The 13,816-nt window shown below is 41.2% G+C and overlaps 1 protein-coding gene across 2 annotated transcripts in view; it reads right to left on the bottom strand.

The window, feature by feature from the left end:
• Positions 1 to 13,816, bottom strand: part of LEMD3 (LEM domain containing 3) — a 67,920-nt gene that overhangs the window by 5,301 nt on the left and 48,803 nt on the right. For both annotated transcript variants that reach the window (XM_044978291.1, XM_044978297.1), the window contains 6 exons: positions 12,567 to 12,646; positions 12,342 to 12,487; positions 9,067 to 9,168; positions 8,385 to 8,487; positions 2,760 to 2,938; positions 692 to 773 (listed from right to left, as the gene is read on the bottom strand). In XM_044978291.1, coding sequence (XP_044834226.1) covers positions 692 to 773; positions 2,760 to 2,938; positions 8,385 to 8,487; positions 9,067 to 9,168; positions 12,342 to 12,487; positions 12,567 to 12,646 — 692 coding nt within the window. The remainder of the gene's footprint in view (positions 1 to 691; positions 774 to 2,759; positions 2,939 to 8,384; positions 8,488 to 9,066; positions 9,169 to 12,341; positions 12,488 to 12,566; positions 12,647 to 13,816) is intronic.

Below are 13,816 nucleotides of genomic sequence, written 5' to 3'. Positions count from 1 at the left end.
AGGACGAAAAGAGGTTAACAGGAGCAGATGGATCCTCCTGTGTTAAAAACTGGTTCCCTGGGCAAAAGTTCCTCCTGAAGCACGATGTGCTCTGTGAGAACAGCATTTTGTATTTCCAACCAAGGTGACTTTGTCATTGTATGCCCTGGTGAGCTTCCCCCATGACTGGCCTGGTGATCAAGACCCAAGGGAATGGAAGATACCCCAATGTTTAACATTCTAAATCCAAACCGTGCAACTTTAAGACTGTATTCTTAATTTTACAGCCAATGCAGTCTGTTGCATGTAAGCCATAGAAGCACCAATCTCTCTTTTGGTGCTTCAGCAAATCAAACATTTTTACAGCCAAACAGGGGAGGGCCAGAGTGACAGTGTATTTGGACAGCAGATGATTGACTACACGCTGTTGTTGAGGAAGTGGTCCACAGAATGCTAACACTGAAAAGCAAGAGGAAAGGGAGGATGAGGTAAGCAAAAAGAGTCTCTAGTCACTTTGGCTGGTAATGCATGGTAACACATCCTGAATGTTAATTTTTTGCTTATATACCATACTATTTCTCTGACCGAAGTACTGGGGTTGAAGTCTTTGAGATGTGGTACATTTTCAGGAGAGATCTGAAGAATGAAAGTTTTCCACCCTGTCCTAAGACACATTGAAAATAGCACTTGGAGTACAACCACATTTACTTACATGACAGGATCAAACATATTGCGAATCTTTAGACATGGTGTCAAACTGTTTGGTGGCGAATTTCTTCTATCTAGATGAAATGCTACAAGGAAAAAAATGGATTTAATAGTTTAGTAAGTGATTAATACAATACTATCTAGTTTACAAGCATCTCATCTTTACATTCAATCCTTCTGTTGCCTTGAACTTGAGTGAGAATATCTTCCTTCCACAATGAAAGAAAAAAAATTTTCAACAAATTACAATGTTCCCATAAAGACTCTAATATTGAAAAAACAACACTTATTTTTTCAGATTCATAATTGCTAGCTTTAAAAATATTAGTTTTGATATTCCGGCCAGTACACTGGATTGTAAACAAATTCCAGGTAGCTAAAAAGTTGTATGCTATAACTAATGCATAATCTGTAAGTGAAAACAGAAATGTAAGTTCTTGCTATCTAGTTTAAAATTTGACAAGGATGTATGCAATAATTATTCAGTTTTAACTATGACTTGCCAATATGTTTATAAGGATGTAATTTTATGGTGAACTTTTCATTTATACTATCCTTTAGGTATTCTATAATTAATCAGAATCTACTAAGAAATAGGGACAGATGATGTTTCAGTACAAAAATATTTCCATTCTTTATATTGGAGTGACATATGAAGGCCCACAATCAGGATGGGGACACTATGTATTAGGAACTGCACGTACACACTAGTAGAAATGGTCCTTGAGCCAAAGAACTTACAATCTAATTTTAAAAACAAAAACCACACCAAGTTTACAAAGAAGAGAAGGATGAGAAGAGTGAAAATAAGGATGTGGTTACATAAATTAGCTACTGCACAACTTGATGGTACTATATCTGAAAGGGTTTCTGAAGAAAGATTTAAACTATTCCATTTCTGCACAATCTGTCAGTGGTTAACACTTTCTTGAAGGTGTTACAGTCAAAGTATTTTAAGTAGAAATCTGAAGGAGTTGTTAGTAGCCTCACAAATTAATTCAAGGAGGGCATTCCATTTAGGGTTGCCAGGTATCTGGTTTTCGACCAAAAAGTCTGGTCAAAAAGGAACCTGGCAGTGTCCCCTGCTAACTGGGCATTAAAAGTCTGGTTACCTGGAGTAATTGACCTCTGCCACCAGGAGGCGGAAAGAGCAGTAACTGGAGCCTGCAGGAACATTCAGAAAAGGCTCCAGCGGTCAGGGGTACTGGCGGTTCCCCCTTCCCCGACCCTGCCCCAGTCACGCCCCAATCCCCGGAGCAGATCCCCCTTCCCTGCTCAGGTAAGGTGTGCCTGAAGTGACATTTCCATCAAGTTTAAGGGAAACAAAACCATGGGAAGTTTAATTTCTGACTTCCCTTTCTAAATTAAAGCAAACTGCTGGTTGTGCCAGACAGAACTAGGAGACGTGTGGCAAAAACATCCAATATATTTTCTAAGAAGAGCAGTTCCACTCTGAAATGCTAAAAACAGCTTATCATGTATACATATATTTTTGGGTCAGTGACTTCCCCACTCTAGAATTTACAAATAAGAGGATTTATTTATTTGAATGCCACTCTTTCATGCTCCACCTGAAACGGGAGTCATGCTTTTTTCCTTGACACAATGACAGAAATAAATGTTCTGGAGGCCCAACCCTGCCCTTACACCTGTACATGACCGTTTTCAACCAACCAGTTAGCACAAGGGTAATGGAAGTCAGACTCTGACCCTGTAAATGAAGCACAGTTACTTTTGTTGATAATACATGAGCCAGAAAATAGATTATTTTCTGTCTGACTATTCTGCGGGCTCTGCTGTATGGCCATTGCAGCACTAACAGAAAAGCTTATATCTGGTACTGAAGTAAACAGATGAGATGCTAAGTACAGAGGAACAAGTCTATTGAGTAGGAAAGTGCTATTTTTATATTGTCACTTTTTCAGACAATAACTGCAATTTACATTTAAGTAGATTAGAAAAAACAAATTCTTCCTTTTCAAATGACAGATTAGCCTCATTACGAGATGCAAGAATAAATGTTAAGTGTAGAATGCAAGATACAAATTACATTTACTAATATAAAACTATACCTTGGCCTTGCCATACTTTAGATGGTATAACTAAAATTTTGTCACATGCGGCAGATGGCTGTATCCATCTCCAAACCAAGAAGTCAGCACCACCTATTCGTCGTGTCTCTGTGCGAACTCTAGATTCATTTGCAGCAAGGAAGTCAACTGCTCTATTCCAGACCTTCTTCATTTTGTTCCTTCAATTTAGAGCAAGAACAAGAATTATAATTAATATTAAAACAAAAATACATTGTGCATCCAAATACTAGTAATTTTTAATTAAAAGAAATATGGAGGTTACTTACCTGTAATTGGAGGTTCTTTGAGATGTGTGGTCCCTATCTGTATTCCACACGTGGATAAGCATGTGCACCAGGCACCTGTAATCAAAGATTTCTAGCAAGTAGTGTCCGTTGGCCCACCATGCACATTTCTTCTCATGCTCTGAGCAGCAGGTATAAGGGCGGTGCGGACCGATGCCTCCCCAGTTCCTTCTTACTGAGAATCCAGTGATGATCTGCAGCAGGAGGGGAAGGAGGGCAGGTAGTGGAATACAGATAGGAACACAACTCTCGAGGAACCTCCAGTAACAGGTAAGTAATCTCCATTTCTTCTTTGAGTGCTGGTCCCTATGTGTATTCCACAGATGTGTGATTGGTAAGCAATTAAACAGCGGTGGAGGGAGTGCAAGGATGCAGTTGTTATAGATGTCTGTAATAGTGCTGTCCCCACAGCTGCATCTGCAGATGTCTGGACCAATGCCTGTTTCACAAAAGTATGGAGAGAGCTCTTGCCCTACATATGTCCAGAATCAATATGTCTTGAAGAGATGCTGTAGAAGTCACTTGTGTTCTAGTGGAGCGGGCACTCACCACTCCAGGGAGGCATATGCGCCAGTTGATAATGAATGATGCAGCCAGAGATCCACTCAGAATCTCTGAGCAAATAATGTTTGTCCTTTTAATCACTCTTCTAAAGGAACAAGCCATCTAGGCATTTTCCTAATTGCTCTTGTTCTCCAATGGCAGAACGCTAAAGCCCATCGTACATCAAGAGAGTGAAATCTTCTCTCCTCATCAGAAACATGAGGTTTTGGGGAAAAAAATACCAGTAAGTGAGTAGGCTGACACATGTGAAACTCAGAAATTACTTTAGGGATAAATTTTGGGTGAAGGCAAAGGGAAACCTCTTTATGAAAATCAGTATACTGCCATGAGCACTCCCAGTTCACTTGCCCTTCTGGCTGAAATAATGGTGACTAGGAAGACCACCTTCATATAGAGGTAGGACATGGAGCAGGTAACAAAATGATTAAAAGGGAAGTTCTGAAAGAACAAGATTAAGAGACAATTGCAGGGATGGTTTTACCACCAGTGGAAAAGTCCTAATGCGGCCTTTCAGGAACTTAATTGTAGTTGGATGAGTGAAAATACGATAGCTCTCAACTGGAGGATGAAAAGCAATGATTGCTGCAAGGTAGACCCACAGCAAACTAACAAAGTCCCAAAGCCCATGAGTAGGTAGTCTAGAGTAACAGCAATTCCCAGGATTTCTGGGATAATTGGCTCTGTTGTGTCCAGGCGGAGAAACATCTCCATGAGTCAGACAGCACTTTCTGGTGCAATCCTTTCTGCTTTGATTGAGAATAGATTGAACAGTCTCCAAACATGAATGTTCTATGTCTGATGCCCATCCAAATACAAGGCTGTGAAATGAGGAGGGCCTGAGTTGGGATATCTGGCCTCACTGTTCTCCAGGCAGTAGATCTGGAAAGGGTCGGATGTTGTGGGAGGTCAGGTTGACGTTTTCAGAAGTTATCTGAGCCAGTTGGACACAATGAGAATAACCTGAGCTTTGTCATGGTGAATCTTTTGTAGAATTTCTAGTATCATTGGGATGGAAGGAAAGGCATACCTGAGGTGGTTCATCCACGGTAGACGAAAGACATCGCTCCTGCGGCCTTGGCCCAGAGCTGTTGCCTCCATCACCTACAAGGGATGTGTCCATGAGAATGGTCGCACCAGGAAGATGGATAAGGAAAGGACTCCTGCACATACTTGTTCTAGGTTTGTCCAACAAGACAAGCTGTGACCTTGGCAGGAACTGTACTCTAGTATTCGTGTTTTATCTGTATGGTTAGTAGGCAGACCACAGCCAGGTCAGGACTTTTCTATATTGACAGATTCCCAAGGAAGATATCAGACAATGTAGGAATAGGGATATCGACTGAACATCCATTCTAGATCTGCCAGTCTAGATATGGAAAGATGGTGTAGTCATCCAGGCCACCATCACTGAGAAGACCTTTGTGAAGACCCTGGGTGCTGTAGCTAGGCCAAACAGGAGCACTTTGAATTGGTAGTGATCTTAGCTTACTAGGAAACTGAGGAACCTTCTGTGGGACAGGCAAATGTCCACATAAAAGACGACATCTTTCACATCAAGAGCCACAATCCATGTGCCCTCTTTAGCAGAGAGGATTATCAATGCTAATGTGACCATGCAAAATTTTGATTTTTGAATAAAGACATTCAGTTGGCGTAAACTGAGATTTGGTCTCCAACCTCCTTTTTCCTTGGGTGGGAAGAAATATGGGGAGTAGAACACTTTCCCTTGATGCTGAGGTGGCACGTGCTCTATAGCTTCTCACTGAAGAAGAGTCCACCTCCTGATGGAGGATCTCCTTGTGAGAGTGGTCCCTGAAAAGGAGTCAGGAAGGGGTTTCTGATGGTGAGGTGACAAACTTGATTGCAAAGCCAGACTGAATCCTCTGCAGCACCCACTTGTCCACTCTTGTTGCCCCCCAGTTGTGAGTGAAATGAACAAGGCAGCCACCAAAAGTTTGTTGGGGGGGGTAGGGGGGCATGAAGGATGGCATCAATAGAGGAACGCAGTTCTCAAGTATCCTGTCAAAAGTCAACTATGGATGGTGAGTGGGGTTGAGTGGTGACAGCTGAGGTAGAGAAAGCCACAAATTTGAGTTTTTGTACCCTCTGGCACTTATGTGGCAGTTTGTAAGAGCACTGGTTATAAAAGGACTGAGGGAAGAGGTCCAGGCTCATAAACCTCAGCAGCTCAGGATGTAAATGATCAGAGTGCGTTAGCTTGTTCTAGAGTCCTTAAGTGAGTGAAGCAACTCATCTCTTTTCCATGAAGACATTAGACTCATCAGAGGGGAGGTCCTCAGGGGTATTCTGGACCTCCCTGGGGAACCTGAAGCATGAAGCCAGGACCCTTGCCTCATGACTATAGTGTGGCAATAGCTAGAGCCCTGTGTGGATACAAAATTTGTATCTGTATCCAATCCAAAATAGTGGATATTCGCAGATTTGCAGGACTCTGGCAGTAGCTCTGGAAACAGTGTCAGCTGCGTCCATTGCTGTTTGGAGCAGTCTTAGCCACCAGTTTGCTTCATTGATGAAGGCTTAGAACTGAGTCCTATCCTCCTGGGGAAGTTTGTCCTGAACTCCACACATTTGGAATAATTTGTGAAATCATATTTTGCTAACAGAGCCTGGTAAGTTAGCAGTTCTGAACTGAAGGCTGGTCGATGAAAATACCTTCCTCTCCAGAAGGTCAAGGCATTTAGTGAACTTGTATCAGAGTTGCCCTGAGGTGATGCAGCCTGGATCTTCCTGTGGCTCCCTTCACCACCAAGCAACTGGGCACTAGGTGAGTAAACAGAACTCTGCTCCTTCAGCTGGTACAAAGTAATTTTCAGCCCTTTCTGGTGTGGGGGCACAGAAGGCTGGGATGTGTCATACTGTCCTGGCAGGTACTATAATGGCCTTATTTAATGAGACGGCCACCCTGCTAGGGCCAGAGGGTTGTAGAATATCCGGGAGTCTACACTGCGTGTCACTGATCTACGCAAGACAGATCTTGAGCTCAGTTGCCACTCTCTGCAAGAGCTCCTGGTATTGCCTGTGGTCATCAGGCAGAGCTGAGGATGATGTAGAGACTGCCTCATCTAGTCAGGATGATGACATGCCCAATGGAACTGTCAGCACCAGCGAATCCAGCTCAATTTCCTCCTCTGCATACTCTGATGGGGCCAGGTGGCACTGGCTGGGGGAAGAGGGCCAAATGTGATTCTTGTCCAGATCTGGGATGTCTAGCGTACAGACTCCAGTAGGGCCAGTATGAAGGCTGATTGAATGGGGAGTGTTCCAAGGCACTGGGTATCAACAAGTCCCCTGGGTGGTAATATCTGGGAGGAGGGTGGCTCCAAGACCTTGAAGAAGTTTATGTAGACTGGTCTCCCTCAGAGGGAGCGAAGGTTCATCCAGAACAGCAGACTCATCTGATGAAAAGGTAGGTTCAAGTTCCGCTTGTCATGCCATTGGTATATCCCAGCTTGTGGACAGGGTATAGGAAAGACCCTTTCTCCTCAAGGTGGTTTCTTCTGGTATTGAAATGTCCTGTGGAGGATGGGACAAGAGAAGAGAAGAGAAGACTGTGGGTAGGATAAGTCAAGCATATCCTCCAGTGACGTAAAGATGTCAGTCCATTCTGGAGTTCAGAGTCCTAGAGGCCAGACTGACAGATCCAGTGCAACTAAGGAGATGGGCTTGGCAGATCCTTCCTGGAGTATGTTGAATGGGAATCCAACATGCAATTTCTAGTTGAAGCTGACAGGTGCTGATCTTTTGATCTTTGAGAATTGGAGCTGGAACCAGAGCTAGAAGCAATGGATCACTCCTCTATCGCACCTTCCCTTCTTGATCAGAAGATTTAAGCAGGCTTAATTCTTTAAGACTCATGCATGAGCACTCAGCCAACTTGGAGAGGGACAGAGAGGTGTCCTGACTCTCAGAGGCAGATCTGGATAGAGATACATCCTTATGCTAATGTTCGTATCCCATCTTCTTATGAGAGGCTTAATGGTTTTGGCCTCTGCTCCAGAACTCATGCTCAGAGGGATGCTACTCACCATCTGAGGTCTCCTGGCTTCTCCATGAGATATTTCCACAAACAGCTCTCATCCCTCACGGGTTCAGGCAGGGAAAGAGCAACAAATGTTGCACTTCGTGGTGATATGAGCCTCCCCAAGGCAGTAAAGGCAGTGCAGGGGTTCACCACTGATGGAGGAAAAGAACTGCATCTCCTGTCCCTGCTCTAACCCTGGGCATACTGCTTTTCTGTGGGAAGGAACTCCTTGAGATGGAGAGAATTAAACTAACTATAAAGTCTAAAAATTCTAAGAATTCTAAATACTAAACTATATACAATATATACATATTCACAAATTAGAAGACAAAGATAGTTTTGGACATAGAGGATTCTGACTCTGGCCATGCAGTGGTAAGAAGGAATTGAAGAGGCACTGATTTGCACCACCCCTTATGCCCTCACTTCAAAGCACGATGAAAACAACTGAGATGTGCAAACCAACAGACACTACTTGCTAGAAATCTCTGATCTCAAGTGCATGATGCGCACGAGTACCCATGTGTAAAATACACATGGGGACCAGCACTTGAACTAAGACTTTTCATCTCTTATGCCTGCAATATAATCTAGATGGATTCATTTACTCATTTGAAATATTCAGTAGCTTAGTCAATAAACTAAGGCATTTATGTATGTGTAAGCTCAATATACTTCCCTTTAAAGCAATTCAACAGAATAATCTGAACATACCTGTCCTGAGGTGGTATTAAGGAATCACACACGTGGGGAATAGGAATATATGGCTGCAAGTCTTTGTTCTCCTGACATGCCTCATTGTGACTTCTTAGAACATCTGAGAACACCACAACCAACAATTAGCTACACTGTTATAAGTCAATTTCAAATTTAGTCACCTTTTTAAAAAAAAATAAAGAATTAGATGCAGTTCTGGGTACAAACAGCTGCTTCAAGTCCCCTGCCAATATCAGTACTTTTACTTTGCCTTTTTGGTTTTTAAAAAGCTCTATGGAAGACACATCAGGGAAACTGATCAGGGAAAACAGCAAAACTGACAATATACAAAGTGCTGTCAAATGTAAAAAATAAGCCTGGAATAAAGGGAAAAAATTCTCTATAAATCAGTTCTGAATTAATAATCTTGAGTGTTATTTTTGATTACAGATAAAAAAATTTTAGACAGAAGTGTTCTTTAAAAAAAAAGAATAGAATGTTTTTACTCTATTCCCTCTCCAACAAAATTAATTTTTAAATAAATGTTTGTGGTAGTTATATGGAGATTAATATTGTGTGTGTGTATACACACACACACACATTATATATATATATACACACACACACACACCCCAGGGGTAGGCAACCTATGGCAGGTTTTCTAAGCCAATGTTTGTTGTTTATTTTAAAAAATTCATACCTATAATCTTTACAACCATATCATACATCTGCCTGGTCTCCTCTTCCTCTTTTGTCCAGCGATATTTCATGTAGTGCAAGACTCCCCAAACCATCCCTATACCTGCATTAAAATTCATAATATTCTTTTAGATATACTTAGAACTTTCGCTGTTCTTAAATGTGCACCACATTCTTCTGTAAATTGGTTAACTAGCTGGTATGTTAAATTCAGCAAAATCCTTGATGTATCAGAAGTACATACTACACATTACTGTTAATGTTTTGCATTTTTGCAACAAAACAGCACAGAAGTTAGTTTGGGGGCTGAATAGGAAATAGGTTATTAGATTTTTTTTAAATACTTCACTGATATCACTAAAATGACAGTTTCTCTCTGCTGAGCATCACATTTTGCTATTATTGGTAAACTAAATAAATTTAATTTTCCCTGAGATGAAGTACAATACAATTTGGATTATCTTGATAGAGAAAATAGTAAGGTTTCACATAAACTGAAGGTTTAGAGATGATATTGGCTTGACAGCCTGTGGAACTTTAAAAGGCGCATGCTTTGCAGCTTTTGGACTCTACCTATTGACTACAGGCAAGCATTTGGGAGTAGAGGCAGGATGTTTGTAAATGGGAAAGTCTCATTTCTCATAAAACATGGACTGCTTCAACTCAGTAGTGTTTCTTGCTGTGAAGTATTGTATGCATTTCTACAGATGAAAATTATTCTGATCCTAACTAGACCGTCTATCTCCATAGAGGTGACAAATCTTCAGGCTTGGCAGTAGTGCAGCCTCCACAGTTTGGATCAGATGTCACTGGTACTGCAGCAGAGCAGGGAGTCCTCCGTAGCCCCACTGTCACAAACCACCTCCCTCACTCCCATGACAGCAGAGCTGCAGTGGGCCAGTAACAGCCTATCCCTGCAGACACGAAGTGGGGGAAAGGTGGAGGGCTTGATGGGGCAGAGCAGAGACTCCCAGCCAGGACGACGAGTTCCAGGCAGCAAGGGAGGCCATCTCACTGCTGAATGGCTCCATCCCCAGGCACGAGCCATTCAGCTGTGGGGTGGCCTCCCCTGCAGCTGGAGCTCCTCCTCCTCCTCATAGTCCTGGCCAGTGGTTTGTTCTGCCATGCCAGGACCACAGCCTTGCCCATACCTTACACCTGCACGGAACAGGCATCACTGGCTCTGCAGCTATGCAGGCAGCCCTCTGCAGCTCTGCTGTCACAGCCCTGCTAACTCACTCACCAGGCCAGGAGTGCGGGAGCCATCCCTAGACAAGGAACAGTTCAGCAGCATCTGGCAATCAAGATATCCTCCTTGTGGTCCCAGCCAGGGGTCTCTGCTCCACCAGGACCATAGCCTCCCTCGCACTTTGTGCTCTGGTGTCTTGGGACCCTCAGTTATTCAAGGAATCCCCTGCAGCCCTGCTGCCATTGCTAGGAGACCCCTGAAGCCCCACTTCCAGCACTGCCCTACACCTAACCTCAACCCTACTACCCCCTTTAGTTCCAACAACTGTAAAAATAGTTTAAAATACACAAACATTGATAAATATCAAAACGGGGGGAAAATATCAAATTCTGCCAAGCCTACAAGTCCTTCCCTGCTTCAGTTCCAGACAGAAATGTCTGGTATTCTAGTTATCATAAATAACATGTTCAACTCAGAATTTGACCCAGGTTCTTCCCCACTGGACGTCTCACCTGTCAGGAAATTAAGCTTACTTTCATTAACAATCTTGTCAAACATTCCAATGCGCATAAAGGAGCTAGGGGGTAGGAGAGAAAAAGGAAAACAAGGTGCCACACTTTTCTCAATGATGAAACTGTGAATTCTCTGCTCAAGAAGTCATCTCTTGAAGCGGACAATCTTATTACTGATCTGTATCAAATTTTGGGGGGAAATGTTAGTGAGAAGATTATGGATGGAAATTTCTGATGGTTTCTGGAGTTCTGATTCTTCTTCCCCTTTACCCTAGTATGGGAGAGGCATTGCATTGGTCGATGATCTCTTAGCAATGAAGAAACAGTGTTGAAGGAAATTATTTTGGTTCTTCCAGCCATTTTTGATACACTGTCCATGACATCTTTTTTGATTCATGTGCAGTCCACACAGGAACCAGTCAGTGGCTCTTGAGTGGTTCCATCCCTTTTTAGCAAAGGATCTGAGAGGCTATTTATTATTAGCAATACTATCCAAAGTTCAATCCACTCAAGTCAGAGAACATTAGGGGCTGCTCATTCAGCAGGATTTCTCAGGAAGAATGTTAAAATTGTGGCTAGTAGTCTGCATCTGAGTTTAAGGCTCTGATTTTGGCTTATTAAATCATAAATAGTTTGGGATTCAGTTACTAAAGAAAATCTCTTTTCCATGCAAAATTACTGCTGATGAGATCTGCAGTGACAACTGAGCAGGAGCTCTGTCAGTTTAAACAGGAGAGCATCAGAGTGGCATTTTCTATTAATGATTCATTACATTAACCCATGTTCTGCCTCAGTCTGTCATAGCCCAGATTTGTTGATAAGGAGCATGCAATGGGTTGATAAATGAACTCAGTTATTCTATTGTGGGATAAATTTTAGTTAGGATGGCCTTGACTAGGCAGTGAATTTGTTTGTACAGTGGATTGTATTATTTTTGCATCAATCATTGCATCGCACCTTGAGTCAGTGACTGGTGCTCCATACAGAAAAATAAATGTTAAAGACCTAGTTTTCTACCCCTAGGTCAAGCTGGTTGTGATTGGGGTGTTGACTGAAGAATATCTGATCTACAGGTAACAGCTTTAATTAACCAAGGTTCACACAAGTGTTACTGTACAGGATAGGTTTTATTTTCAGTGCTTTCTACAGAAATAATATGCAGGTACTCTGGAATTTCTACTCTATCTTCTCTGTGTACAAAGTCTCATCTCCCCTCCTCCATCAACCCCTACATAGAATGTTTTTTAAGGCTATATTATTTTTATTAATTAGTTTTCATTACTACTGTCCATAAAAGTTTAAACAAATCAGTGCCCCCAGGATAACAAAAAATAAAATTTCCCCTTCCTATAAATGTTTATAAAACTAATTGTATACAACTTCTACCAAAAATTTCAGATATTACAATCAAGTCTTATCAGTTTATTACTTCAATTAAACCGTGAGCCAATTCACTCCACACAAAGAAACACGACAGTTGACAGAATTAGAAGGCAAACATTGCCAGACCCTGTCCCGACCCACACACTTAAATGCAAATTATAACCAGTAAGAGGCTGAATTTAAATAACTTACCCAAAAGCAATATTGATAATCTGTGAGTTACAGTAATAAATGCACGGCGAAAACGACATCTGAAAGACATCTGTGGTCTAGTAGATTCCAGATACTTCACATCAGTTACATTATTTAATTCCTCACTGGGGTCATTACCAATACACCTATTTAAAAACATTTAACAGTGTTAGCGCTAAATTCACTTATTGTGAAAATAAAAGCCTATGAAATAAAATCACTTACTTTATGCCAACATCTTCCCCCCTACTCATAATCCATTGCAGTGCTGTGTTAAGTACTTTTTCATACTCTGGACCTAAACTCTGTCAAAAACAAGTCATAGCAGTGAAAAGTTTCTTTAATATACCAGAAAAAATCATGTAACACTAATACATAAGTTTATGTAATACCATATAAGAAGGACTAGTAGCCAATACTGATTATTTTTTATATAAAATTTCAACAATGCACACAAAGGGACACCAAATATATGCAGATTATATGCAACTTTGAGACTAAAAATTAATCTCTTGAATTGAAAGATTTGAGAGGTGTGCCATTCTCAATTTTAAGGAGTTATGAATCGCAACATTCAGCAATAGTCTACCATTTAGTCACTAGGGGGAGCTCAGCATTCTGTAAAATTAAAACCAAAACGAGATATGAACCTAGATATAGAACTTATCCTAGAAGATAAATTGCAAAAAAAAGTTGATTAAATTTTAAATGCATAATATACTATCAAAATTTTAATTAATCCTTCCTTTCCTAGCATACTAATGTTTCTACCGTAAATCATTTCACATCATCTGTTGTAGGATGAAGCCTTCATTACTTTTTGGCAGGTAAGCTCCACAATTCACCTTTAAATATCCTTTGCATAACCAGACTGAAGCTGAAACACGGTTTAAGGACTACTTCCCAGAAAAATGTAAATTGAAAAAAGATTTTACAGTAGGTCTTATTCTATCACTTAAGGATCACACTGATATAAATTGTCCTAAAATTAGAGGACAAAAGTTAATGTGTGAACTTATTTTCGCACCAAGAATGAAAGTACTGAGTAGATTCTAATGTGCCGAATGTGTTGCATTGCTTTAAAATTCTGTCACTGCACACAATTAGTGAAGTGCTGCACATCAGATGTTATATTTATATTCCAATTACAGGATGGGAGAGTTTCAAGAGTAAATGAAACTTGTATTTAAAAAAATGACAAATGTGTATACCAATTTACAGCCTCTCACATTTACAGATTTGAAATCTCATCACCATGACAAATGCCTTTACTTCCCCTCTGCTAAAATCCTCTACTATGCATTTCATCTCTCACCTTTACGATTAACACCTTTTTCTACAGCCCCCTCAAAAGGCTACGCCCAGCTCTGCATACCAATAGATGCAGAATGTTGCTATCCATCTTCGCCCATCATTCAGAAGTGCAACCAGCACCACCTCCACTCCTTCCCATTAATTTTTGTGATCCTGTTCAA

The sequence above is a fragment of the Mauremys mutica genome, chromosome 1, assembly GCF_020497125.1.
Source record: "Mauremys mutica isolate MM-2020 ecotype Southern chromosome 1, ASM2049712v1, whole genome shotgun sequence".
NCBI classification, from domain to species: domain Eukaryota; kingdom Metazoa; phylum Chordata; order Testudines; family Geoemydidae; genus Mauremys; species Mauremys mutica.
This window is presented reverse-complemented; position numbering and strand designations above follow the sequence as displayed.